The sequence below is a fragment of the Octopus bimaculoides genome, chromosome 4, assembly GCF_001194135.2.
Source record: "Octopus bimaculoides isolate UCB-OBI-ISO-001 chromosome 4, ASM119413v2, whole genome shotgun sequence".
In the NCBI taxonomy this organism is placed as follows: Eukaryota; Metazoa; Mollusca; class Cephalopoda; order Octopoda; family Octopodidae; genus Octopus; species Octopus bimaculoides.
This window is the reverse complement of record NC_068984.1, coordinates 1554823-1581361: the sequence shown is the minus strand read 5'-3', so window position 1 is coordinate 1581361 and position 26539 is coordinate 1554823. Positions and strand designations below refer to the sequence as shown.

At 38.8% G+C, this 26539-nt stretch overlaps 1 protein-coding gene across 2 annotated transcripts in view; it reads left to right on the top strand.

The window, feature by feature from the left end:
* LOC106869032 (acylamino-acid-releasing enzyme) overlaps positions 1-26539 on the top strand; it is a 111637-nt gene that overhangs the window by 33756 nt on the left and 51342 nt on the right. Inside the window, exon 1 of one of the 2 annotated variants that reach the window (XM_014914534.2) lies at positions 2588-2850. The exons of the other annotated variant lie outside the window; for it this stretch is intronic. Within the exon in view, the coding sequence (XP_014770020.1) occupies positions 2788-2850 (63 nt within the window). The 5' untranslated portion in view covers positions 2588-2787. Of the gene's footprint in view, positions 1-2587; positions 2851-26539 lie in introns of those variants that run through there. 2 annotated transcript variants of the gene reach the window in all.

The following is a 26539-nucleotide window of genomic DNA, read 5'->3' as shown; positions in this document are numbered from 1 at the left end:
ATATATTTATATATATATGCCACAGAACCATCCAAAACTAGAAACCATTATCTAAACGTTATCCAAACCTAAAACAACTGTATGATGATGATAATCATCATCATCATCATCATCATCATCATCATTTAACATCCATGTTTCATGCTGGCAAAGGGTATTTGACAGGAATCAATGTGTCTAAGGACTACATCAATCTCCAATGTTTGCTTTGGCATGGATTTTTTTATGGCTGGATGCCCTTCCTAATGACAACCACTTTACACCATGAAGTAAATCAACCAATAACAATACAAGTAATTGCCATAAACCCACAAACACATTCAGCTTTCTGGGGATGAAAGAGAATTCAGATATAAAAAATTCACAAACATATCAAATAGACAAATAACCATTATTTGGAATTCCTTGTTCCCTTACATTCTAAAAGAAAGCTGTGGAAAGAATTCAATGTTATTTAAGTGAAACTTTCCTGCTCTTGGTTTCCATTGTTATAACGATCACAGGGTATACATAGAATACACACACACACACACACACTGATAGCAATGCTACATGGTAGTGAGATGTTGGGCCCTGAACGCAGAGGATATGTGAAGATTTGAAAGGAAAGAAGCTGACATATTCCATTGGATGTGCAATGTTAGTGTACATGTATGACAAAGTGCAAACGTGTTGAGAGAAAAACTGGACAGAAGAGGCAGCAGATGTTGCATGCAGGTGAGAAGACTGCATTGGTATGGTCACATGATGTGTATGGATGAGGACAACCGTATAAAGAAGTGCTGGTCACTCAAAATGGATGGAACATATGGAAAAGTGAGACTAAGGAAGACACAGGGTGAAATAATAAAGCTGATCTCAAGATGTTGAACCTTGTGGAGAAGCAAGATGGTTGGTGGTTTACTGTACTTGAGAAGGCTTTTTTCTCATGGCAAAAATAAGGTCATAAAAACATTTCATTTACACCTGTACATGCTGGGCCCTGTCCTTGGATTTTATCAGCATTCTTTACGTCTCCTTTTCCTACCGTCTTCACTCATTATAGCCACTCCTTATGGTCCTCTCATTTCCATCTCTGTTACTATACATCTCCCCACCCCCATCTGCTTTTGCAGTTTTGTATTTCATTCCTCCACTTTCTGAGCCACTTCTGACTCTTTTACCCCCACCCCACCCCAACCACCTACCCCTTCCAATCAATATTTACCATCAACCTTTGCTCACTACTCACCACATTAACCTCCACTCCCATCTCTAACCGTCTGTCAACTCTAATGAAATACTCAGTTTTCCTGTAGCAACCTGTCTACATCAGGAATGGAACCAGTTGCAACGGCAAACTTCTCCTGACTCTTTCGTCACAACTTTCTCTCACTCTTTCCTCCTGCATCTAGCAGCTCACCTGCGACAGACTAGCTTCCCGTCCAGGTGGGGAACCTATACGCCAATGAAACTGGGAAATCGGCCCTTATGAGCCAGGCATGGCTCGAGAAGGAACAAACAACAGCAATATTGATCATGTACGTGTATCAAGATTTTAACTGATATTTGAACAGTAGCTTTCAGATTTTTCTGGTCTGGAACCACTAACTAGCAGCATTGCATCTGTCTTTATGTTCTGAGTTCAAATTCCACCGAGGTCGACTTTGCCATTAATCCTTGGCAAAAATAAATTATCTTAGATGCTATCAAATACATAATTATGATTCTGCAGGTTGATATATTGCATGTCTGAAGGAAACGAATTTGTCGGTTATTCACCTAACCCAACTATTTAAATCTGTGTGTTATTATCTAGGAGAGATAAACTTAGACACGTTTTGTATGTATTGAAGTTGATAAAATGAGCAAGATAAAGTTGAGAGGAAAAAAAAGTTGGCAAGCAAAATAATAATAATAATTTGTAATTTAAGTAAAAGGCCTTCATACTTCAACCTTTTTATTGGAACTGTCTTTCATCAACCCCAGAAGAATGAAAGCAAAGTTGACCATGCAGGACTTGAACTCAGTACATAAAGGGCCAGAAAAAATGCATCAAAGTATTTTATCCGACGTGGTAATGATTTCGCTATAACAACAACAACAATAATCCTTTCTGCTATAGGCACAAGGCCTGAAACTTTGAGGGAGGGGACTAGTTAATTACATCGACCACAGTGTTTCACTGGTACTTAATTTATCGACCCCAAAAGGATGAAAGGCAAAGTCGATCTCGGCGGAATTCGAACTCAGAACGTAAGCGACGGGCGAAATAGCACTAAGCATTTCGCCCAGCGTGCTAACGATCCTGCCGGCTCACTACCTTAATAATAATAATAATAATAATAATAATAATAATAATAATGATAATGATGATGATGATGATGATGATGATGATGATAATAATAATAATAATAATTTTGCTACTACAGCAGCAATTTTTTAGGGGAGGGGATGAGTCGATTACATCGACCCTAGTGGTACTTAATTTATCGACCTGGAAAGGATGAAAGGCTGTGTCGACTGCGGTGGAATTCGAACTGAGAACGCCAAGAGGCGACAATGCAAGTGCAACGTAAAGGGAAGTAACTCTCGACTCCACTTTCTACCTTGACCTTTTTTCATGAGAAAAGTGTTGTGTTTGAGGCAGCCAAAAACAGATCCTCCTCCTCCTCTAGCTTTCCCGCCTCCGCCGCCACCACCAACTCGTCTCTTCAACCACTTACCCTCCCCCACCTTTTACTCTAGAAGAAGAAGAAGAAGAAAAAGAAAAAGAAGTGGTAAGGAAAGCGAAAAACCTCAGCTACCATGCAACCCTACCGGATCATTAAAAAGATGATGTCGACAGGCAAAGTTATCAAAGACTATCTGGTAAGAAACACCATTTATCACGTACCTGCTTTCAAGCAACCCACATTCGGCAACATTTCTCTTAAAAATTTACTTTTCTCTTCTCTTCCTTTATTTTAAACACTTTCTCATTACTTTCAACTTTGTTGTTGTTTCTCTCTTTTTTTAAAAAAAATGAATTGTTTTCTTCATCTCTTTTTCTTTTCTTTTGTTAAGTTCTCTCACTCTTTTACTATGGAATAGTAATCGCTGTTTGTTGGTGCTGTAATCTTTATTAAAATAATAATAATAAAACGACAATTAGATTCTGAATTTAAAAGCAAAATATTTCGACTTTACAACTGTTGTGTTTACGTCTGCATTTAATTAATTAAACTCGTAAAATCAGACACAATTGTTTCAATACTAAACAACTGCTGCCACAAACACGTACTTTCAAAAACTGTTAGAGGTTACACAGCCTGGCTGTACTTTATGTTTCCAATTAAAACCAGCTCGGTTGTTTGTTTTACTGCTAATAGCTTCTAGCTAAGCATGAACATCACATCTTATTTGCTCTCCCCTACAATGTTAATATCTTAGGGTCTGATCCACATTTATGTTAAATATTTTAAAGCCAACACGACACTGTTCTTATACTACGATCTTTGTGTGGGTATCTATGTCTACCAGATTCATTGAACGACGTTTAAAGACATTGTTTATTTCATTTATGGAGAAAAAAAAAAGAATTTTAAATCATCCATATTTTACGCCCACACATATATATGCACACACATGCCTACATGTACACGTATATTTACACATATATGTACATGTACACACACACACACACACACACGTATTTTACCAATAACTATTTCAATATTGAATTTACTCAAATCGGAACTGATTGTCTACATCAGCTTTTCTCTAATAAATTGTTGTACAAGTTTATTATGAAGCGTCTTGGGGGGAAATATGACATCTTTTGTTGCTGTCTTGATTACCTAATAGACCCCAGAATATCACCCAGAGACAAAGCAGCATACCACACACACACACACACTCGTGTGTATCAAAGATTTTAAATTAAGTGTCCATGTGGAAACATCAACGTTACTGAAAGTCAGTTTATATGTGTGTGTGTGTGTGTGTGTAAATGGGGTGGCATGACGTATGTATGTATATTACAGGTGATTACGAATTATTAGAACGGTAAGAAGGTCTTTATTGATCAAAAACATTCAAGGATCTGAAGTATTTAAACCTCATCAGCGAGTTTTTCACTTTGAACAATTTTTTTTTTTTTTTTTTTGCATCGTCATCTTCGAAGTGAAAGGAGTCCAGGGAGCAAGTCTTTTAGTTTGGGATTAAGGGATTAATTCACAATATTTGAACAGCCTGCGAAAGATGTGGGGCCCAGGTGCTTCATTCATACCAAACTATTACATTATAAATATATACCAACACACACATCATATCTTTTAATTCTTAAAGTGTCTGCGTAAATATATGAACTTTCGAAGACTTTAAAACGAATCGATTTAGAATTTGTTGTTGTTGTTGTTTAGCCATGTGTCAGCCTTAATCACGCAGATCTGTGGCCCAAGTCCTTCCATTCGTGTACAAATGACTTCATTACCTAATGTGCTTTTCCTTATTAAATGCAGTAGGTTGTGTTTTGAGGGATATTTGGCAACAATATCTAGCTGGCCTCACAGAGGCGCTTTCCTTGGCCCGTGCTGGCTAGATTTGCCTTCATATTATTTAATAAAGACCCCACTGCTATTGTGTTGCACCCTAGGGTATGACATAAGTTGCTAGCATATTTATTAGTCCTTCCTCTTAGAGACTGAATAATATAAAGTATGTTTGCACTATTTCGTACGTGTTTGGTTCTTCCTAGTCCAGTTTGTCAAAGACAAACTTTATCACAAAAAGCGACCTTCCAATCCAGGTGTTATTTTTTTCTGTTTAATTTTTAAAAGTCTTCATTGCAAACTGCAGCTTCTTACATTTGGCCTCGATTGTGCACACACACACACACACATAATGTAAGTTTTTTTTTTGAAGGATCTGAATAAATAAAAGTACGATATTATTTAGTGTCCTTCTTTAAAGGGTAGGATGTGGTTTGAGGGCGATTTCGGGGCTTTTTTTTCTTCTAGCAAATTGAGCAATTGTCTAAAGACTCCTTTGTTGCTCTTCATCTATGAAGAATTTTCCATCTCAAAATTTAAATATTCCACACTATTTTATATTTCTAAATGTAACTCTGTTACCGCAAACCACAAGTCTTAAATTCTAGTTATTATCCCAAGTGTAATAACACTTCTACATTCTATCCAGCTGTTTGCTCAAGACTTTTAATCTGTTTGAACTAAATCGCCTTTTAATTGGTGCCTGTAATTCACCAATTAGCAGCACAACACCTTGAGATGTGACCATATCGTACATACACACATATATCCTTATCGACACGAATGAATATCCTTGAACACCTCTACACATATCTTCATCCTCACATTACATACACCATCGTCCCCATATTAAATTCTTTTTCGAACTCAGTTATAAATTTGTTCGCTCTGTTCTTATTAGCTTCGATTTAAGATTATTTTCAATTAATCCAACATTTTATACTCTTTATATTTTATCAAATATTTCCTTTGTCAAACATGAAGGTATAAATAATAATGAAATGAACGATAAAGAAACTAACAAAACATTTTGTCGTTGCTTTGCTTCCCCTTCATAAACAATGGAGTTACTTCGCTCAAACTGTTAAAATACGTTGAAGGATTGTACGACTTGCCTGGACTTCTTACAATCTCATTTGTCCCTGACCCCTTCCCTCACTCTGTTCCGTTTTATGTCTCAGCTGACTTACACCTATCTCTTCTGACACAAACACAGTAAACAATCAATGCCTCAACCTGACTGCTTGAGTTGTGAGAATTAGCAGCTAAATTCTCACAAATCACACCCAACTCTCGTAATTAAAGAAGGACATATTGGATAATATAGTCCTAGATATATATAAACAACTTAGCCCCACCCCTAAAATTGCTGGCCTTGTGCCAAAATTTGCAATCATTATTATTATTATTATTGAGTGAGAGAGCAGTGCATGCCACCAAAGTGACACTGGGATACAGATATACGAAGCCCAGTATACCCATCATGCTACCCGTCTGATAAGGGTACACCAGGCACATGCATCACAACCATATGTGCGCAGCATGGTAACCTCATATCAAGATTAACAGCACATGACCTTGCAGGTGCGGCCCACTGATAATTTTCTTCAGGTCGAGTAGCCCATCCCATTCAAAAGGTCCCTGAATAAGGGTTGTTTAAGGATGTTGAACGAAACACCCATGTTTCCAGAGGTGAATTATCCAAACCCCAAAGGATTCCTCTCAACACATGACTATGATGCTCCCCAACTACTTCTACTCGTGATCAGAGATTCACAGCCACCAAGAGACATGCTCAACTGGTTAAGGTCAAACAACTGACAAGCAAATCTGTGGTATTGAGCAGAATATTTGCTGTGGCCCATCTTTTTATACCAAGACAAAACAATGTACATGATAACACTTCCAATCAGTTAAGATGAGAAGCCATGAGAGCCACTGCCTGGGACTGGTTGTACAACAGAGTCGACTTACTGTTATTCTTACCACTGGTCATCAGGTGTGCAGCCCAGCCCAGAGACGTGGGGCCGTTAGGTGCACCCCATTGAAGTTATTCATAGTCTCAGTGTTTCTATCAATCGTTGCAGTAATGGTATTCACTGCAAACACACACCACCAGATCAGCAGTGAAAGCCTTGCTTTAGATACAGTTTTCACCATCAACTGAAATCCTACCCTAACCCCAACCATAAGCAGCTCAATGACCTAACCAGTAGACATCTTTCTCTGTTACTTATCTCTCTATGTATGATGGATACTATGAGACTTTCCTATATTTAATTCTCCTACCACCACCACCACCACTTCATCTCTCCCCATCATGAATAAAAGACCACACTGAACCTGGGTCTACTCAATCAACCCTAACCCTTTCCCCCCTTTTTATGTACTGCCAGTCATAACTCACTCTTCCCTCAGCTGCTTCTGTCGTCTTCCACCATTTACCATTGTCCACCTCTATTATTGTTATATGTCCCCTCGTTTTTACCCCAGTTACCCTAGTCAAGGTCTTCTTATCCTTCTATGAGGTCCTTGGCTCCTAGTAATGACTGTTTCAGAACCTGATAATCTCTCCAGCTTAGACCAGCATCAAAAATGGTGATGGTGATGATGATGATGATGATTGGTCATAATTTAGAGTTCTGTAAAAAATTTCAAATTTTGGCACAAGGCCAGCAATTTCAAGGGAAGGAGTAAATTAATTACGTTGACCCCAGTATGCAACTGGTACCCTATTTTATCCACCCCGAAAGAATGAAAGGCAAAGTTGACCTTGGTAAAATTTGAATTCAAACATAAAAATGGACAAAATACCACTAAGCATTTTGCTGGGGTGTTAACGATTCTGCCAGCTCGTTACCTTCTCTTCAATTAATATTAATAATTATCAATTTGTAGAGCAATCTTTTATCTAAAATATATGAATCCAGTAGCTTCAAAGTCTTCTGAGGTTTCTACAAACCTTCAGAATATTTCTTAAGAGTAGAAAATTGATTATAAATGATATATCCAAGTAATTAATCTCGTTATTTGATTTGACATGATGAACTTCTTGCTGACTCTGACATCACTGACAGTAGTATCTCGTGAAATCAGGTGTCAGACCACCATATGTCTCGGTATCACAATTGACTGCTACAAGGACAAAGTAGATGCACCAGAAACAGACAACTTTAGGGACATCAAATTGATGGACCTAGTTATGAAAGGTATGGAAAGATCTATAAAACAATTGATGAGGAACGGAATTAGATGCAGCTTGGTTTTGTGCTAGGAAGAGGTATTAAATGAGACAAACAACTACATGAGCAGCAGCACTTAACTAGGGGTCAGCTGCTTCTGTATCTGGCATTTATTGACCTGAAAAAAAAAAGACCTTTGATTGGGTTCCATGCTCTGTAGTTTAGCAAACACCTAAAAAGCTAGAAGTACATGAGTGTCATATAAACCAAATGTAGTTTAGCAGGAGGAGAGTGAGCAATGAATTTATGCAACTAGGCATCCAGCAAGGTTCAGTTCTCAGCCCTTTCTTATTTATTATAGAGCTTCAGGCCACAGGCACAGATTTGCTGTGTGCTGGTAACTTGAAGAAATTCTAGACATAGAAGCAAAATTTTGAATTAAGAGACCTCCAAAGTAAATTTAGCAAAGACTGAAGTTATAAGCAAACAAGAAAGGAACCAAGATCCATTATATTTAGTTGTTTATGCAAGTAGAAGCAGATGTTACTTGGAAAGCCTGTATTTCACATAGGATATATTTGATCAATTCACTTCTTTTTTGGTGTCCAGTTGAGAACTGCAGCAGGACAAGAGGTTCACTGACCATTGAAGTCTTGTTTACCTGCAGCTTGTATAACACTTAACAAGGGAACATGTGGCATTTGGTAGCTTGTAGTACTAAGTTCAAAGTCTACCTGCTCTTGGACTTTATTTCAGACAAGTGAGATAAATGTAATCCTTCATTTGATTAATTAATAATATTAATCGATAATGTAATTACAGAGAGAGGGGACGTAGTTGTAGACTTCTGGTCATTGGTTATTCTTTATTGATGAACTTGACATTCTTTGAATAAACACAAGTCCAATTTTGTAAGAGAGAAGTTACAGTTAATTGAATCACTCTGTGTATAACTGGTATTGATTTTGTTATCAGGATGACAACATTGAGGCTTATGTGGATTGAACTGGAAAAACAAAAAACAAAAGTAATGATCAAGATAAGTAAAGCTAACAGCTGCCACTCAGACTTAGGTTTGTTTCACTTTAGTGTTGAAATATTTGAAGATTTCTTAATTCTGTAGACTTAGAAGGCGGTATCAAAAAGTTCTCAGACTAGTTCCGTAGCATGCCAACAGATGGCAGCACACGGTTGTGTGCACAGTGAGAGCTAGCAGTGACCTTCATGGGGCAGTGTGTTGAGTGACATTGCTGTGTATATTTTGTAAGATGTGAAATTTGTATCTTTGTGATTACGTGTATGCTGTAGTCTGTGATTTTGTCATGGACAGGAAGTTCAGGCAAAGAGCCAACATGAAATTTTTGCGTTAAACTTGGGAAGTCTGCTTCAGAGACATTGAACATGCTTCTACAAACTTACAGCAATGGCTCATATGCAATGTTTTGAGTGGAATGAACACTTCAAAAACGGAAGAATATCCCCGGAAGACGATGAATAATCTGGAAGACTTGTCATGAGCATCACCTCCGGAAATGTGGAGAGAATTCATCAGCTTGTACATGAGGATTACTGGAGGACAATCAACCACATTGCTGATGTTGCTGGTCTATCTCATATGAGTACGTGCAGGCAATCCTTACGCCTGCCAAGTTTGTCCCCTGCTGACCGCTGAGCAGAAAGAACATCGTGTCGAAGTCTGTCAAGATCTCCATCAATGTGTCACTGATGTCCCATCCTCCATGTCGAGGATCACCACCGGTGACAAGAGTTGGGTCTACGGGAACAACCCGGAGATGAAGCAGCAGTTGCCACAGTGGAAGGGGCCTTCACCTCCATGACTGAAGAAGACAAACTTTATCCAGTGACACCAATGTAGATCTTCACCTTGGATTTCAGATTTTACTTTTATAAATAATAATAATTCATTAACCACTACGCCACATGCCCACAGTTATATGGCGTAGTGGTTAAGAGCGCGGGCTACTAACCCCAAGATTCTGAGTTCGATTCTAGGCAATGACCTGAATAATAATAATAATAATAATAATAACATTGAAAAATACCTTAGGAATGAGAACCAAAGGTTCAAAATTTCCCCAAGACAACTGATGAAGGCTGGAGGGTATATCAGCCGAAATGTTGTGTTAACAATAAACAAGATGAGGACAAATATCCGTCAAATATAAATGTAAATAATGAATGTTTTATTATATTATGTTGGTGCATTGAAATAACCTGATATACTCTAGAGTAGACTGTGGGAGTCAGCTCTAATGTAAATCTGTAATTAGCAGATAACGAACTTAACCTCCTTCTGAGTTTGTCAGTGATATAAAATGGTAAATAAGAACAACAGCTGGAATTAGATATTGTGTTTCAGAAATTCTGAGTGTCAGATTTTTACCTAAAAGTACCATTCTTATCTCAAACAAGGAATGAAAATAAACATAAAAGTAAACTTTATCGTTGCACAAATTGTTAAATGTCATTGAGATTGATGATGTGTGATTTTCTTGAGCAAGTCTTGAATAAATCTGTGGCTGTTTAACCCTGGGTCAACTCATCAAGCAGACGATCATAAAAAAGCTTTCCATTTGTGAACATCTTTTGTTTTAATCAGGCACAAGATATTTATGCGGGGGGTCTAATTTGTCCTTTTTTATGACAATAGAGTGTGATTTGAGGGAAATTTGGCTGTTATTTTTAGCACTGACCAAAACGGGATAAATTTTCTTTGCTGTATGTCAGATTGTATTAACAGTTCTAATACTGACCCCTGACACATACTGTCTTCATATTTTAATAAAGCCTCGTACTATGAATGATATTGGGATGTTTCACTTGGTCCGTACCATAAAAAAAAAGAAAGACATACTGCATGGCGCCTTGGGCAAGCATCTTCTGTTATGGCTCCAGGTTGACTTAAAGCCTTGTGAATAGATTTGGTAGGAGAAAGCTGAAAGAAGCTCATCGTGTGTGTGTGTGTGTACCCGTGCATGTGTGTATGTGTGTGAGGCATGTTTTGTGTCTCCTTGGTTTGGCTTTATGCAGTACTTGTGACTATTACTGTTATACAATGTTCTTCATTTTCAAAATTCTGAAAATATGCCTGGCCCTAAAGAAATGTTACCTTGGAAACAGGTAAGAGTTTAGAACAGGAAGGGCATCTGGCCATGCAAAATCTACCTTAATGAGTTTTGTCTGACCAATGTCAGCATGGAACAGTAGACATTAAAATAAAAAGATGATAGCAATATATATACACACCCACAAAACTGTGTATGAAGTTACAGGTATTTTACTAAATCTTTTGAAAATCTCAATTATTTTGAATATTAATTGAAGCAGATTACTCATTAGAAATATAGTTATGAAAAATGTTAATTATTAAATCAAAATACACACAACCATTAAATCATCATCAGCAATATCATCATCATCATCATCATAGAGTTGATGCTTAAAAAAAAGAAATTTTTTCTCTTTACAAAACAATGCTAGTAAGATATTCATTCCTTGTTTGGTGTTGCAAGTTATATGGTGACCTCACTAGTGCTGGTGCCATAAACAAAAAGCACCCAGTACACTCTGAAAAGTGGTTGGCATTAGGAAAGGCACCCGACTGTAGAAATACCGAAACTGAGAAACTGGAGAAAGATGTAGTCTTCTACCCTATTGGAACCTGTCAACCCATACCAGCAGGAGACTAGCAGAATGAATTGTAAATAAACTGGTAGAAGACAATGGGAAACCACTGCTGTATCTTCCCCAAAAAAATAATCTTCAGAGTTTGGTTTGGAGTTCTGTGATTGTCAACATCTGTAGACATGGCACATGGAGAGAGACAGGCAGGCAGAGAGGGGTGAGGGGGGATACAATAGATAGACTGAGAGCTCAACAATTGGCTACAAGTATTTGGAAAGCTGTGCTGAGTTGAGTCTTCTCACCTGTCACGAACATTGTCTGGAATATGTATTATACATTGGGTCAAGAATAGGAAATCTAGAAGGAAGTCTCCAGTTTTTAATGCAGTCTGTGGAAATGGTGACAATATGTCTGGCCATGGATTGTCTCATCTTATAAAAGTCTGTGGGTGATTGTAGTTGTTTGGCCAGTGGTCAGTACTGGTCAAACAAACCTTTGATCAAAAACATTTCTACTGGGATCATTTTATATTTTTTTTATGACATAGTGTATTCAGAACTAAATTAACCAATGTGTCCTTCCTTTTTATAAAGAAAGTTTGAGAGATTTGTCTGCTATTTCTAGCAAATCTAATGATTATCTGTACTCCCTTGTTGGGTCATGTGTGACAATGAGTATCATCATCATCATCATCATAACTGCTTTAACATCCACTTGTCCATACTTGCATGTGTCAAGCGGAATTTGTTGAGGCAGATTTTCTATGGCTGGATGTCCCTCCTGTCACCAACCCTTACCTGTTTCCAAGTAAGATAAGATTTCTCCCCGTGGCCAGACTGGACTTATCGTTATTATTATTATTATTATTATTATTATTATTATGGGACTCTGCTTGTATGACAGTGGGGCTCATTTAAGACTATCCTGTTATGTCAAGACAAGGAAATATTGCGTGCATGTGTGTGTGTGTGTGTGTATGCACAAACACACACACACATATATGATGGGCTTCTTTCAGTTTCCCTCTATCAAATCCACTTGCAAGACTTTGGTCAGCCCAGAGCTATAGTAGAAGACTCTTGCTCAGGGTGGGACTGAACCTGAAACCACAGGATGTGGGCTTCTTAACCACATGGCCACCCTGGGTTGAGTCAGTGAGATAGAAAGAACAAATCTGTCAAAACTCATCAAGAGCAAAAATAATAATTCATTTTAATTTAATTTTAATAGAAACGTTTATTTTTAATCAATAAAAGATTGAATATTTGGTGAAAATAATTGATTTAGAGATTGAAGCATTGTTACGCCGATCGATTTACATAGTTTATGAATGGGTGTTGTTTAGCCCAAGGTCAACCATCATTGGGAAGACCTATGATCAAAGAGATCCTGGTTGTGACCATCCCATCTGATTTATCTACAACTACATTATCCAGTGTGTTCTTCCCCTTTTTAAAACAATATGATGCAAGGATGGCTTTGCTGCTATTTCTAACAACCACATAGAGGCAACCCTCATCGGTTCATGAAGATTACAGCCTGTAAGAGATAGGTGTGTCTAATTGTCTAAACAGCTTTAAATTTCCTCTCCTGTTTTTCCTATTTGAAAGGTTATCTCTTGCCTACACCTGCTCACAGCAGTTGAATGCTTGCAAAACTGGAGCATCGATGCCAGTTTGGATAGAATTTCTTCTAATTCTGTATTGCTTTGCTAACTTTACAAACTCCTTAGAATTAGGTGAAGAAATAGTATAGTGACTATGAAAGAATCCAGCTGTCATTGTTTTCGTGCAGACTTGTATTTCATTTGGTTACCAAACTCTTGGCTAAATACTTTATAGAAAACAATCTTCAAATTTTCTATTTATTTAGCCATCAGTTTTAAAGTGTGCAAAATGTTCTTTGCATTAAATATGCTAATTTTAACTCATCTGTGTGTGTGTGTGTACATGTATATACACAGCAAATGTTTAAAAGCTTACCAAATGTATCTGGTCACTTGTGTTATCCATGAATTTTACAAACCAATACAATCCCATCTCCCGCCATTCATCTCATCCCTGTTGGGGGTCCATTATCTAATATGTGATGTTTTCTTTTTTTGTTTGTCTTTTCTGTTTCTATTTCCCTCCTATAAATATCCCCCTCCACTCAGAAGTCGGTTGCCAATGCTTCTTTGACACACCTACTCTCATCAACATACCCCTGACTCTGTTGAAACTCTACCACCTCATGACAACCCTGCTGATTCAGTCTGAACTGATCTTTTCTTAGACACTGCTTCCTTCCTTCCTTCCTTCCCCCCCCCTCTCTCTCTCTCTCATCTTGCTTCCTGTCCCTCACAATTTTCTTTGTGGAATTTCCTTCCTCCGTCTCTCTATCATTTCTTCTTTACTCTCCTTAATGATTCTTCTTTCCTTGTTCCTTTTCTTTGTCTCACTTCCCACTCCCCCCCCCATTCTTGGCAGCTTTACAACTGAAGAATCTGTTCTTCTTGCCTCTACACAGAAAGTTGCTTCGGAAGATCAGTGGTTCCCACAAATGCAATGAATGGCAGCCTGTTTAAGAGCTTGACCACTCTGAAAATGGAATGACCAGCAAGGAGTCTGAGTTATGTAGTCTTTCTCGTGTTGTTTCTGCAATAAGGTGCTGCAATATTTTTTGAGGTGGTGCATTAAGCCTGACACATCATCTCGTTTAACGTTTCCTGGATAATGGATACCTTTATCAGAGTTTGCAATGCTACAATCATTTGGATCAGAAACTTAATTGGAAGTGAATGTCGTCTTTCAAGACCATTGTTATTAATATCCCAGTGCCAGCTTCTATGGCTTGGTTGGTTTGACAGGATCTGACAGCAGAGAACTATCTCATGTTTCAGAGACTACTTTAGCATGGTTTCTTCAGCTGGGTACCTTTCTTAACGCTATCCAATTTTACAGAGTGTATTGTTTGCGGGTTTTTTGTGGTGCCAGAAGGGAAATAAGTTGGCAATGGTTCTTAGGGGACAGATAAAGGATGGTAAGTAAATGGAGAGAACTGGGGGATATAGAAGGGAGCAGGGGAAAAGGAAAGAATTAATGATGGGTATTGAGAAAAAAGGGCTGGATTCTATAAAGAGGTATCTAGATTTACCTGAAATGATAAGGGCAGAGAATGGAGCAAAGGTGAGGGAGAGGAGGGTAGGAAGAGAGCAATAGGGTTAGGGTGGGGAGGAATCGTGAGTGAGTTATATTGAAGGAAAGAAAGGGGCGTGGGGGTTGTGGTGAGGGGGACGAATGAGAAGGGGGTGTTGAAGGGGGGGCAGTGGGAGAAAAAGAAGCACAGAGAGGCAGGAAAAAAGGGAAACAGTGTGAATGTTATGAAAGCTTCTTAGATGGGGAGAGAGAGAAGTGGTAGAGGGAAACAATGGGTTGGGTGCCGTGAGAGAAAGGGTGGCTAGAATTGTATGTGTGGGTAGAGAAATAAGTATGAGTGGTGGAAGTGTTGGGTAGCAACCAATGTAACTCATAGAAGTGTGCTCTGAGTGATGAAGAGATGGGAATGATGGCGGAGATAAATGCAAGAGTGTATCTGTGAATCTTTGACTGGGATTTGAACCTGTTGCTAGTGGCTTCTTAAGAGGTTGCTCTATCTTCGGCCACATAAGCCTGTATATTTTTCTCCTCCGTTTATAATTAATACTCCTCTCCTGCAAGTAAATGGTTTCAAGAAACTCACCCAAAGCCTCTAATTTCTTGCTGGATTATTTAATAATATCAATGCTGGAGTTACCTTAAGCCATAGCTTCTTCTTCTCCCCCACCCCACTCCACCCAGTAAAAGAACGGGCATATGGCATAGTGGTTAAGAGCATGGGCTACTAACACCAAGATTCTGAGTTTGATTCCAGGTAGTCACCTGAATAATTACATCGAAAAATACCTTAGGAACGAGAACCCAGGTTTGAAATTTCCCCAAGACACCTGATGAAGGCTGGAGGGTATATCAGCCGAAATGTTGTGTTAACAACAAACACGATGAGGACAAATATCTGTCAAATGTAAATAATGTAAATAATTCCTCATCTCTTGAATATAGAACTGAAGAAATAATCTTGTGGCCGATTTTGTTTCCTTTGAACTTTGACCCACTGCCATCTCATTTTCACAGACAAACTGTAGACATCCTATTCCTTACTGAGACACTTCTCTACCTATCACTTATTCACATCTGCTGTCTATATTTCACTCTATTCTTCAACTTTCTCTAAAATGGTGTCTGCTGTTTTTGCATTGAATCCGCCCTCCTTACCATTCATCTCTATCAAATTGACATTTGTAGCAAATACTTGCAGTTAAGTGGACTTAAATATTCCTCCATTCCTCTTAGCCGACGCTAAGTTGTCATCACTTTTAGTAACTTCAATGTCACTTCTTTTGGCAAACACTCACATTTCACACCAATTCTACTGAGGTAAGCACCATAGTCTTTCCTAACTTGCAGAGTGACTTTCCGAATGCTGCCACCATTTTTTCACCCCCTACTTCCAACACCAAACCTCCTCCTACTCTTTCTACCTCCAAATCATCTGATCACAGCCTAATTAAGGTCGCTGAACACATTTTCCCTCCGTCCATTGAACACATTGCTATTTCAAGTCAGAGGGTTGTATGGTTAAGAAGTCTGCTTCCCAATCACATGGTTTCCGGTTCAGTCCCACTGCACAGTGCCTTGAGCAAGTATTTTTTACTATAGCCCTGGACTTACCAACGCCTTGAGAGTAGATTTGGTAGATGGAAACTGAAAGAAACCTGCTGCTGTATGTGTGTGTGTGTGTGTGTGTTTATATTATTATTTATCAAGTCAGCCTGACTGGCTCCCATGCTGGTGGCATGTAAAATGCACCATCTGAACGTGCCGATGACAGTACCCCCTGACTGCCCCACCCCATGCCGGTGGCACGTAAAAAGCACTATCCAAACATGATCGATGCCAAGCCCGCCTGACTGGCTCCTATGCTGGTGGCACGTAAAAAGCACCCACTACACTCTCGGAGTGGTTGGCTCTAGTAAGGGCATCCAGCTGTAGAAACAATGCCAGATCAGATTGGGGCCTGGTGCAGCCTCCTGGCTTCCCAGACCCCAGTCGAACCATCCAACCCATGCGAGCATGGAAAACAGACGTTAAACGATGATGATGATGATTATCATCAGTGGAAGAATATATTTATGGTGAATTTAATGCCATGATACCTGTGGATACCAGTTTTTTTTGCATCAGTGTGTAATTATTTTCTGTAGAACTGGCCTCAATCCAAAATATTACTCTATTATAAATCTCTTGAGTTTTTAAAATATTTCTTTAGAATGTGGAAATTTGTTTTGCATTGTATCATGGGTACATTTTGTGTTTTCCTTGTTTTCTTCTTTTTTTCCAGGGTTTTTACAAACTTTCACAAAAAAAAGTATGGGTTTGCTGTTTCTACAAATTTCAATATATACTTAGTTTACACATGGTAAAAGTATCATAGCTAATACTTATTGTCACTGTGTTGGCTTACTAACTGAACGACCAGCATTTAATGAATTATCTCTGGCAAAACACCATTCTCTCAGTTGATTTCTCTCTGCTCCCCAACCACATGGTTCCAGGTTCAGTCCCACAGTGTGGCAACTTAGGAAAGTGTTTTCTACTATAACCTCAGGCCAACCAAAGCTTTATGAGTGGATTTGATAGACGGAAACTGAAAGAAATCCTCCATAATATCTGTGTATATGTTGGTGTGTTTACCTCCCCCGTAACTTAGCTGTTCAGCAAAAGAGATCAATAGTACCAGGCTTAAAAAAATATAAAGTACTGGGGTCAACTGATTCAGCTAGAAATCCTTCAAAGTGATGCCCCAGCATGGCCACAGTCTAATGACTGAAACAAGTGAATGATAAAACATAGGGTGTGTAGGATGAGTGCGCATGGTGGGCTTGGTGGCAGGCAATGGTAACTTTATGAAAAATGCACATTTTTTGACGAAATTTTGCAGATGTATATACTACCAAATCATACTCTTATGAGTGACAACTGTAGTTTTTTTTCTTTTCCTGCTCATTTATCAAATTGTAACCTCACATCTCTTGTTGCTGGACACTCGACTGGTGAACCAATGGAATAACAGAGAACAACTGATTGGAGGAGGGGGGGGTAATTTTATTCTTTGATCTTTGGGACACGTAAAGCTGGTTTCTCATAAGTGACCAACATCAGTTGCCCTGAACAGGATGCTAGTCCATTGCAAGGTTGAAGACTAGCAATTTTGAGGAGAGGAGGAGGAGGACGACGACAAGTTGATTACATCAACCCCAGTATTTGACTGGTACTCTTCTAATTGACCCTGGAGGGATGAAAGAGAAAACTGACTTCAGTAGAATTTGAACTCAGAACATAAAGAACAAGAAATGATGCCAAGCATTTTGTCTGATCTGCCAAAGATTCTGCCATCTTGACACTTTATTGCCATTTATGTGAGTAATTAAGTATTTGTGTGTGTTTTTTAAATACACCTTGGACTGTAGTCGTAATACAATTTAATTATCACTCTTTGAACCTGTCATATTAATTATAGACAGGTGAGAACTGTGCTTAGTCTGTTGCATTTGGTTCACATACCTTTGTGCAATTACATCTGTGAGCTAGCATTTACAACTTTTAAATTGTACAATGACGAGTATAATCATCGTTACTGCAATTTATTTGTTTTAGATCTTGTGTATCAATTTTCTGGGCTGGGATGGTGTCTCAGATTTCATCATCATCATCATCATCTACAGGTGTTAAATTACTAATAAGCATGTTGTTAGCAATTCGTGTAATTTATATCTGGAAGGGGTTGTTTAAATAATGGAGTACCTTTACCTTATCATAGTAAATATATTGGTTATAGTTTATCGGCAGCAGCAGCAGCAGCAACTATATAACATCTGTTTGGTTCTTCTGAACAGCTGTTTCTCTGTCGGTGTCTTTTATTAACTCACCTGTCAGGTGTAGTTTATGTAGATTTACTTTAACCATTGACTTCATTCAGAAAATTCATCAGCTTTGAACAACAACCAATTCTTTAGAACACTCAGTGCTGCTCCTGCCTCTAGAACAGTGATGCTGTTACACACACACACACACACACACAATGGAACACTACTCTCATATCTGGGATGTTGATGTTGACACCTCACCCCACCACATCCTATTGCAAACACAAGGGGAAAAAAGAAACCCCTCTGACTCACTGAATCTCTCAGTGAACTCACTTCAATCTTCACTCTACACGTGCATTGTGGCCTCATTTTCTTTTATACACTGCTACAACAACAGCCTCTGCTCCTCTTAACTTGCTACTTACACACCTCCATCTTCACCTCAGCCTACACAACATATACATCCTTCCTTTTCTAGTCACTAACGCCATCTTCTCCTTCAGGTCACACATTAATCATCTTGACTAATTCTCTCATTAATCAACCAAGATTAATATCTCTACTGAGGTGAAATAAACATAAGCCCTTTTTGCAATTTCTGTTCTGTTCACAATTTTCCAACAGACACCAACCTGAAAATATTTAAATTAACATCAACCACATCAATGTCACCAGTCTAAAGACTGACCCCAAAAGGTCATACACACCCCACCCCCATCCTGGTTAAATCGTAAAAACATAGAACTGGCTCCCATGCCAGTGGCACATAAAAAGCACCATCTGTATGTGGCCAATGCCAGTGCCTCAGGACTGGCTCCTGTGCCAGTGACAAGTAAAAAGCACCGTCCAAATGTGACCGATGCCAGTACCCCCTGACTGGCTCCCGTGCCAGTGGCACGTAAAAAGCACCTTCCAAATGTGGCCGATGCCATGGCTCTCGTATCGATGGTACATAAAAAGCACCATCCAAATGTGGCCAATGCCAGTGCCCCCTGACTGGCTCCTGTGCCAGTGGCACGTAAAAAGTACCCACTACACTTTTGGAGTGGTTGGCGTTAGGAGGGACTTCCAGCTGTAGAAATATTGCCAGATCAGATTGGAGCCTGGTACAGCCATTGGCTCTCCAGACCTCAGTCAAACTGTCCAACCCATGCCAGCATGGAAAGCAGACGTTAAACGATGATGATGATAGATATAGGCAAAGGCAAACGAATTTGGATAAGTCTCCCCCCTCTCTTGACCTCCCCTCAACTTCCAGTTCATGGTGCAACACTTGTTCTGACCTCACAGCTTTTATCTCTCACTTGTTTCAGTCGTTAGACTGTGGTCATGCTGGGGCACTGCCTTGAAGAGTTTTTTTGCTGAACAAATCAACTCCAGTACTTTATTCATGACCCTGGTACTTATTCTATCAGTCTCTTTTGCTAAACTGCTAAGTTACAGGGACATAAACAAACCAGTACCAATTGTCAAGTAGTGGTGGGAGACACAGACACAAACATACACACACACACACACATATGATGGGCTTCTTTCAGTTTCCATCTACCAAATCTAGGCCCAAGGCTAAAGTAGAAGACATGTACCCAAGGTGCCACACAGTGAAATGAATCTGGAACCATGTAGTTGAGAAGCAAGCTTCTTACCACACAGCCACGTCTGCCCCTATATAGAAACATGAATACTGGTTAGCTCTCTGTTGGATTACAAGAGTGTGAGTTCAATCCCACTGCAGTAATTTCCCTGTTTTTATTAAGCAGGACCACTCTATGCTACATACCTTACTTTACTCTGATGTTCCAGTTATTTTACTTTCCATCTGAGGGTCGTTTACAGAAATGGTTGAGTGTAAATAATTGATTGAAGTCGAAGGTCAGCAGGGATGGAGCATGACTGTGGTTAAGAAGCTTGCTTCCCACCCCTATTGGTCTGAGGTTCAGTCCCATTGTGCAGTACCTGAGGCAAGTGTCTTTTATTACAGCCCCTCACTGAGCAAAGCCTTATGGGTGGATCTGCTGGACAAAAACTGAAAGAAGCCCATTGTGTGTGTGTGTGTGTGTGTGTAAATGACCATCGGTCATCACACAAGCAATGCTTTTTGTTTTTAGTCTTCCATTGAAACTATGTCCAGCAGCCATGGGAAATTATTTCCTTGTTTGGAAACAGGCGAGGATTGGCAACAGGAACGACATCCAGCCATAGAAAATCTGACACAGTGAATTCCATCCGACCCATGCAGGCATGGAAAAGTGGATGTTAAAACGATGATGATGATGATGATGATGGTGGATATGTGGTGAAAGTGTAGCATTTCTTCATGTGGTTAAGAAGTTTTCTTTTGTAATTACATGTTCGCAAGTTCAGTTCCACAATACAGCAGCAACGACTATTGTAACTTTGGGCTGACATGAGCCTTGTGAGTGAATTTAAAGAGACATGGATTTTGTGAACATTGTGAAACTAATCAATGAGACTGTCCATTTCTTGTTTGTGGGTCAAGTTATTCTGCTGCCTGGCTGAACTCCTCCAGCCAGTGAATGGATGAGTAAAGACTCTTGTTCCTATCGGCTATGGAGGCCCTTGAAAGAGCCAAACGACCTGCTCTTCCTCCCCGAAGCAATAAAAAAAAGACATTTACTACTACTGCTACTATGACTACCACCACCACCACCACCACCACCACCAGCAATAACCTCTATTTCCTTTCTACACTTTGTGTCTGTTTTAGACATGGTTGTCTGGCTACATCTGTTACTATGACACAAAAACCCTGATAAGATATTCGCTGCTTAAAATATGATTTAAATACATGTTCAGGAAGAAATTCTAAACAATGTTTCTGATTGAAATAACCAAAGTCTGAAGAACTGAAGATTTCATTAAAGTTTGGTTGGTTCTTAAAAGACCTTGTACTTGTAATTGCTTTTTAGTTTCATACCTTATCTACTTATGTGGCGTCTGAATGTTTGGCAAACACATGGTGATCACTCTACAAAGAATTAGGATTAGCTTTGAATCTAGCCATTACATTGTTGAATAACCCGTCTTTATCTCTCTAACATATGGTTTGTGGTAATTGAAGCTTGCTGAGCAGAGCCACTGCTACTCGTGCAATTGGTATCAGTTTACTAACCTATTACATTGTGGTTCTGCTAGACCTTCCTCTCTACGTCTGTACCATTTATCTCATTTAATGAAATACCTACCTCCACTCCCACCCATCCACACACATCTTACTCTTTCCTTGTGATGTCAGTTTTTATGACGCTACAAAACACAATTCTGGTAGCTGTAGAAGTTAACTAATTTCAGTGGATTAATTAATCAGTTCTTGGAATTGGAAAATCCCATTGAAGTGCTAAGATAAGTTCAAATGCCTTCTTCAACAGAGTTTCACTTCCCAGGTGTAATTCTTTCATTTCATTAAGTTTTTCTAATGTCTCTGAAGAAGTTTGCTTCCCCACCACATGGTTCCGGGTTCAGTCCCACTGCGTGGCACCTGGAACGAGTGTCTTCTACTATAGCCTCAGGTCGACCAAAGTCTTGTGAATAGATCCAGTTGACAGAAACTAAAAGAAGCCCATAAAGTGTGTGTGTGTGTGAGAGAGAGAGAGAGAGAGACTGTTTGTCCCCCACCACCACTTGACAACTAGTGTTGCTATGTTTACATCCCTCTAGCCTAGCAATTAAGCTGAACAAACTGATAAAATCAGGCTTTGAAGAAAATGATTGCTTCTTAAAGTAGGTGGCGCTTCAGCATGGCCCACAGTCTCCTGAGTGAAACAGGTAAAAGATAAAAGATTAATTGTATTTGAAATTGGAGCCTTGTGCTTCTCTAAGGGATCTGTATACAGAATGGGAGTTTAATGAAAGGAGATGTAAGGATAGCAATTACAGCTTTGAAGACATTTGTCATTGAAAAACGCCCAAAAGCTGTTGACCTCACTTAACCAGTTATTATTTGGTGTCAGAATTGTCATTGACCTGTCACTCACATCATTGCTCTGAGAGTGACCTGTTGCTCACTCATTGCACTGAGTGTGACCTGTCCTGTCACTCTCTCATTGCATTGAGTGTGACCTGTCCTGTTACTCACTCATTGTGCTGAGTGTGACCTGTCCTGTCACTCACTCATTGCATTGAGTGTGACATGTCCTGTTACTCACTCATTGCGCTGAGTGTGACCTGTCCTGTTACTCACTCATTGCACTGAGTGTGACCTGTCACTCACTCATTGCTCTGAGAGTGACCTGTCCTGTCACTCACTCATTGCACCGAGTGTAACCTGTCACTCACTCATTTCCACTGCAACTGGTCTGAGATGAGGTTGTTGGTCAGTATATATACACCTCAGGGTTTTGACCCTTTAGCATTTAAACTGCCCAAATATTCTACCTGTTTTATGTTGAAACAAGCCAGATCCTGCCTGTCCTTGTTATGTCATTCTATAAATAAACAGTCATGTTATTGTAATCACAGAGCTGCAAGATAATGCATGATTAACTGAAAAGAATCTGAATAAATAAGCATTACATTTGACAAAGGAATGTAAATATGAAAGGGTCTCACACAACTCTTTCCTCCTCCCCTCTATATAGGCCAGTCGTTTCAGTTGTCATCATCTGATGCTTGGAGGAGGTCACTTCATTTTTGTCAGACAAATACAACTTGAAATATAAAATGATATTTTTAACAGCACAACAATACTTGCAACAACAATAAATATTCTTTTGTGGCTTTGGAGATGATGCATTCTACCATTTCCTACTTCTATGTAGACATGATTCATATATTGTAGAGCATTAGACTAAAGCCAAAATCGTTTAGCTTCTGTTCTTACTTTTCTGAGTTCTTACCCTTCTGCCATGGTTGTGTTTCTTCAACTAAGATTGATAAGAAAACGCCATTGTTAGTAACATACTCTTGGTTTGTGTAGAGGTGGTATGTAAGCAGCGAAGAAGAGTAAAGGACATTGTAATGATGGAATAGACAGAGAGAGACGACAGCATTCCTTCATTCTTTTAATGCTTTCAGTTGTAGGACTGCGACCATACTGGAACACCTCCTTAACTTGTTTTTTATCGGGTTTTCTTGTCACATTATGGCAGGAAGTTGATCTGTGATTGAGTTTGTAGCAACTGATCTTCCCTGAGTGAATCCTTGAATGGTTTTCTGGTCTGGAATCATTGTTAGGAGTTTATTCAATATTTCAGCAGAGGTTCCTTTTATATTTCAGATTTCTTTAGTTAAGTAGTTGGACTGTTGAAGACCTCTAAATATCAGGCAGGTACACCCTCTGAGTGGTTGGCGTTAGGAAGGACATCCAGCTGTAGAAACTCTGCCAAATCAGATTGGAGCCTGGTGTAGCCATCTGGTTTCACCAGTCCTCAGTCAAATCGTCCAACCCATGCTAGCATGGAAAGCGGACGTTAAACGATGATGATGATGATGTACAATAGAGTGAGTGGGTCAGAGGTTGTTGTCTGTTGGAGAATGAGTCTTTTGCCAGTCAATTAGATCCCCTTCTTCATCTGGAAATTCTCTTCAAATTCTATAAAATTTAGGCTCTTTTCACTCTCAGTCACAGATTTTTTAGAAATAATATATTTCTAAATCTCTCAGAGAGATTTATGCAGTAGCAGCACGATCAAGTGATAGTATGTTGTCAACTTAATGTGACAGTCCCATAAAAGGGAAGAATACTACTGTTATTTAGCTCAAGGCTAAGTAAGAGTAGCATTCTTCCCTTTCATGAGACTGTCCCATTAAGTTGACAACACGCTATCACTTTACAGGTTTTTTAAATGACTTTTTTTAACTAAACAGTTTGAAACTTTGGCTACTGGTTGAATGTGTCACGTAGAACATGGTTTACTCTTAATGTTTTTGACAAAATTTTGTATTTTAGAAGTTATTTCATGTTAAAGCTGTTGTATTTGGGTAATTTTAACCAATCAATGACTTGTATTCAGCTGAAGAAAGTTACTGTTTGTGAAAGTAATGGAAGAGCAACAACTTCCGGGTCATCGGGTCATGAAAGAGAGAGAGAGAGGTGGGACAAAATCACAGACTACAGCATACACGTAATCACAAAGATACAAATTTCACATCTTACAAAATAAACACAGTGATGTCACTCAGCACACTGCCCCATGAAGGTCACTGCTAGCTCTCACTGTGCACACAACCATGTGCTGCCATCTTTTGGCATGCTACGGAACTAGTCTGAGAAGTTTTTGATACCATCTAATATAATAAATACAAAAACTAATTTCTGTGTGTCAGTGTGTCACACATAGACCCTCCCCCCCTCACTATTCAAGGACACTCCTATTATTCCTTATGATGGGGTGAGAGTAATAGTAGTCATAGAGATGGTGAGGGCAGTGGCGAAGACAGACAGAGAGAGACAAAGTAATTTAGGGAGAGTTTATGATGTTTTACTAAAAGTAGTAGTGTTGATGGTGGCAGTGGGAGTAATAATAAGAGAGAGAGAAAGAGGGAGATGATGTACAACTTTGTTTAACTATGTTTGTTTGACAGAAATTCCTGTCACCAACATACTGAACACTATCATTTTTGTTTTCTTTAATACATACAAAGATATATACACACACACACACATACACACACACACACACACACACACATATATAAAATACACTTTAATTGAAATAAAGTCTCCCCCAAATTGAACATATCTGTTATAATAAATGTGAATGTCAGTGTGTCACACTTTTTCAACTTTACTCCTAGAGGCTGTAGCCCAATATATCATGCCATTTTGGAATCAGGCTGACTCTATCAGTAAAGTAAAAATATTCCAGGCTGAATCCAGCCCCACAATCCTGAAATTTTGGATTCCCAAGTTTTCATTACTGTGATTGTTTTTGGCGATTTTTTTTTTATGTGACTTTTTGTGACAAAATTTTTTGTACAATAACAATTTTTATAATCTAAAGGCTAACTCCATGAATAAATTAAAAACGTTCCAAGCCGAATCTGAACCTGCAATCCTGAAATTTTAGATTCCTATGTTTTCATTACTGCAATTGTTTTCAGCGATTTTTTTTTTTTTTTTTTTCCTTGATTTTTTGCGACGAATATGATCATTGTTGGGATGAGACTCTGGAGGAAGCAATTAAAACAAATTCTCCAAAACAAGTCAGAGATCTGTTTGCAGATCTTCCCATTCGGAGTCAGTTGCTTAAAAGCTATATACTAGCTTAAACGCCACCCTATGGGGCAGCTTTGAAGCTAGTGCATACACACACACACACACACGGCAGGCTTCCACATAATTTCCATCTACCAAATTCTTTCACAAGGCATTAATCAATTTGGGGCTGGAGCTATAGTAGATTCCACTAACCCAAAGTGCTGTGAAGTGGGGCTGAACCAAAAGCCATTTGGTTACAAAACAGGCTTCTTAATCACACATCTATGCTTGTGCCTGTGTTTTTTATTGTTTTTTTTTCCCCCCAAATCAAAATTAATTATAATCTTGGAATAATCTCAAATTCTTCAACAATGCATCAACTTGGAAAGCAAAAGCTCCCCTGTGTTATATTTCATATTCCACCAACTTTGGTCCTTCTATATAATTAGCAACTTCTCGCAGAACTTCTAAGACTTCTTGCTGCTGTTTTACTCATGTTAGATATATTTTCACTGTTACCTTTAATGAGCAGACCTCTGGCTTTCGAGCTCTTCTCCCGCTTTAGCGTCGATATTAATTTCACTCGTTTGCCCTGCAAACGAGCTGTAGACCTATCAGTGTTTACCAAGAGAAAACATCAAATATGTTTTTTGTTTTTGTTTGGTGTTTACTTAAATCGAAACAAGGTGTAGTTTGTCTTCATGGAAATAAGTTACAAATGAATCACCAACTTACCGAGATATTAGTTATTACATTACCAACTTACAAAAAGTACTTACTGGTTATTACATCAGTAAGGAGGGGTGGGTGGGGGACGGAATGTTGGGAAGGTAGCAGTGGAAGAGAGGCATAAAAAGAGCAAATACTTTGCATAGATGCGAAGAAAACAAAAATAAGTAAATAAATTAAGACAAGTGAAATAACTTGAATGAAAGAAATTAATAAACTCAATGAATATAAATTAATTTGGTTAAAGAGTTTTATTTTCTAAAGGCTTCACTAATTACAGAGTATTTCAAAAATCCCTTGAACATATACATGTGTGTGCACGTATATATATATATATATATATATATATATATATATATATATATAT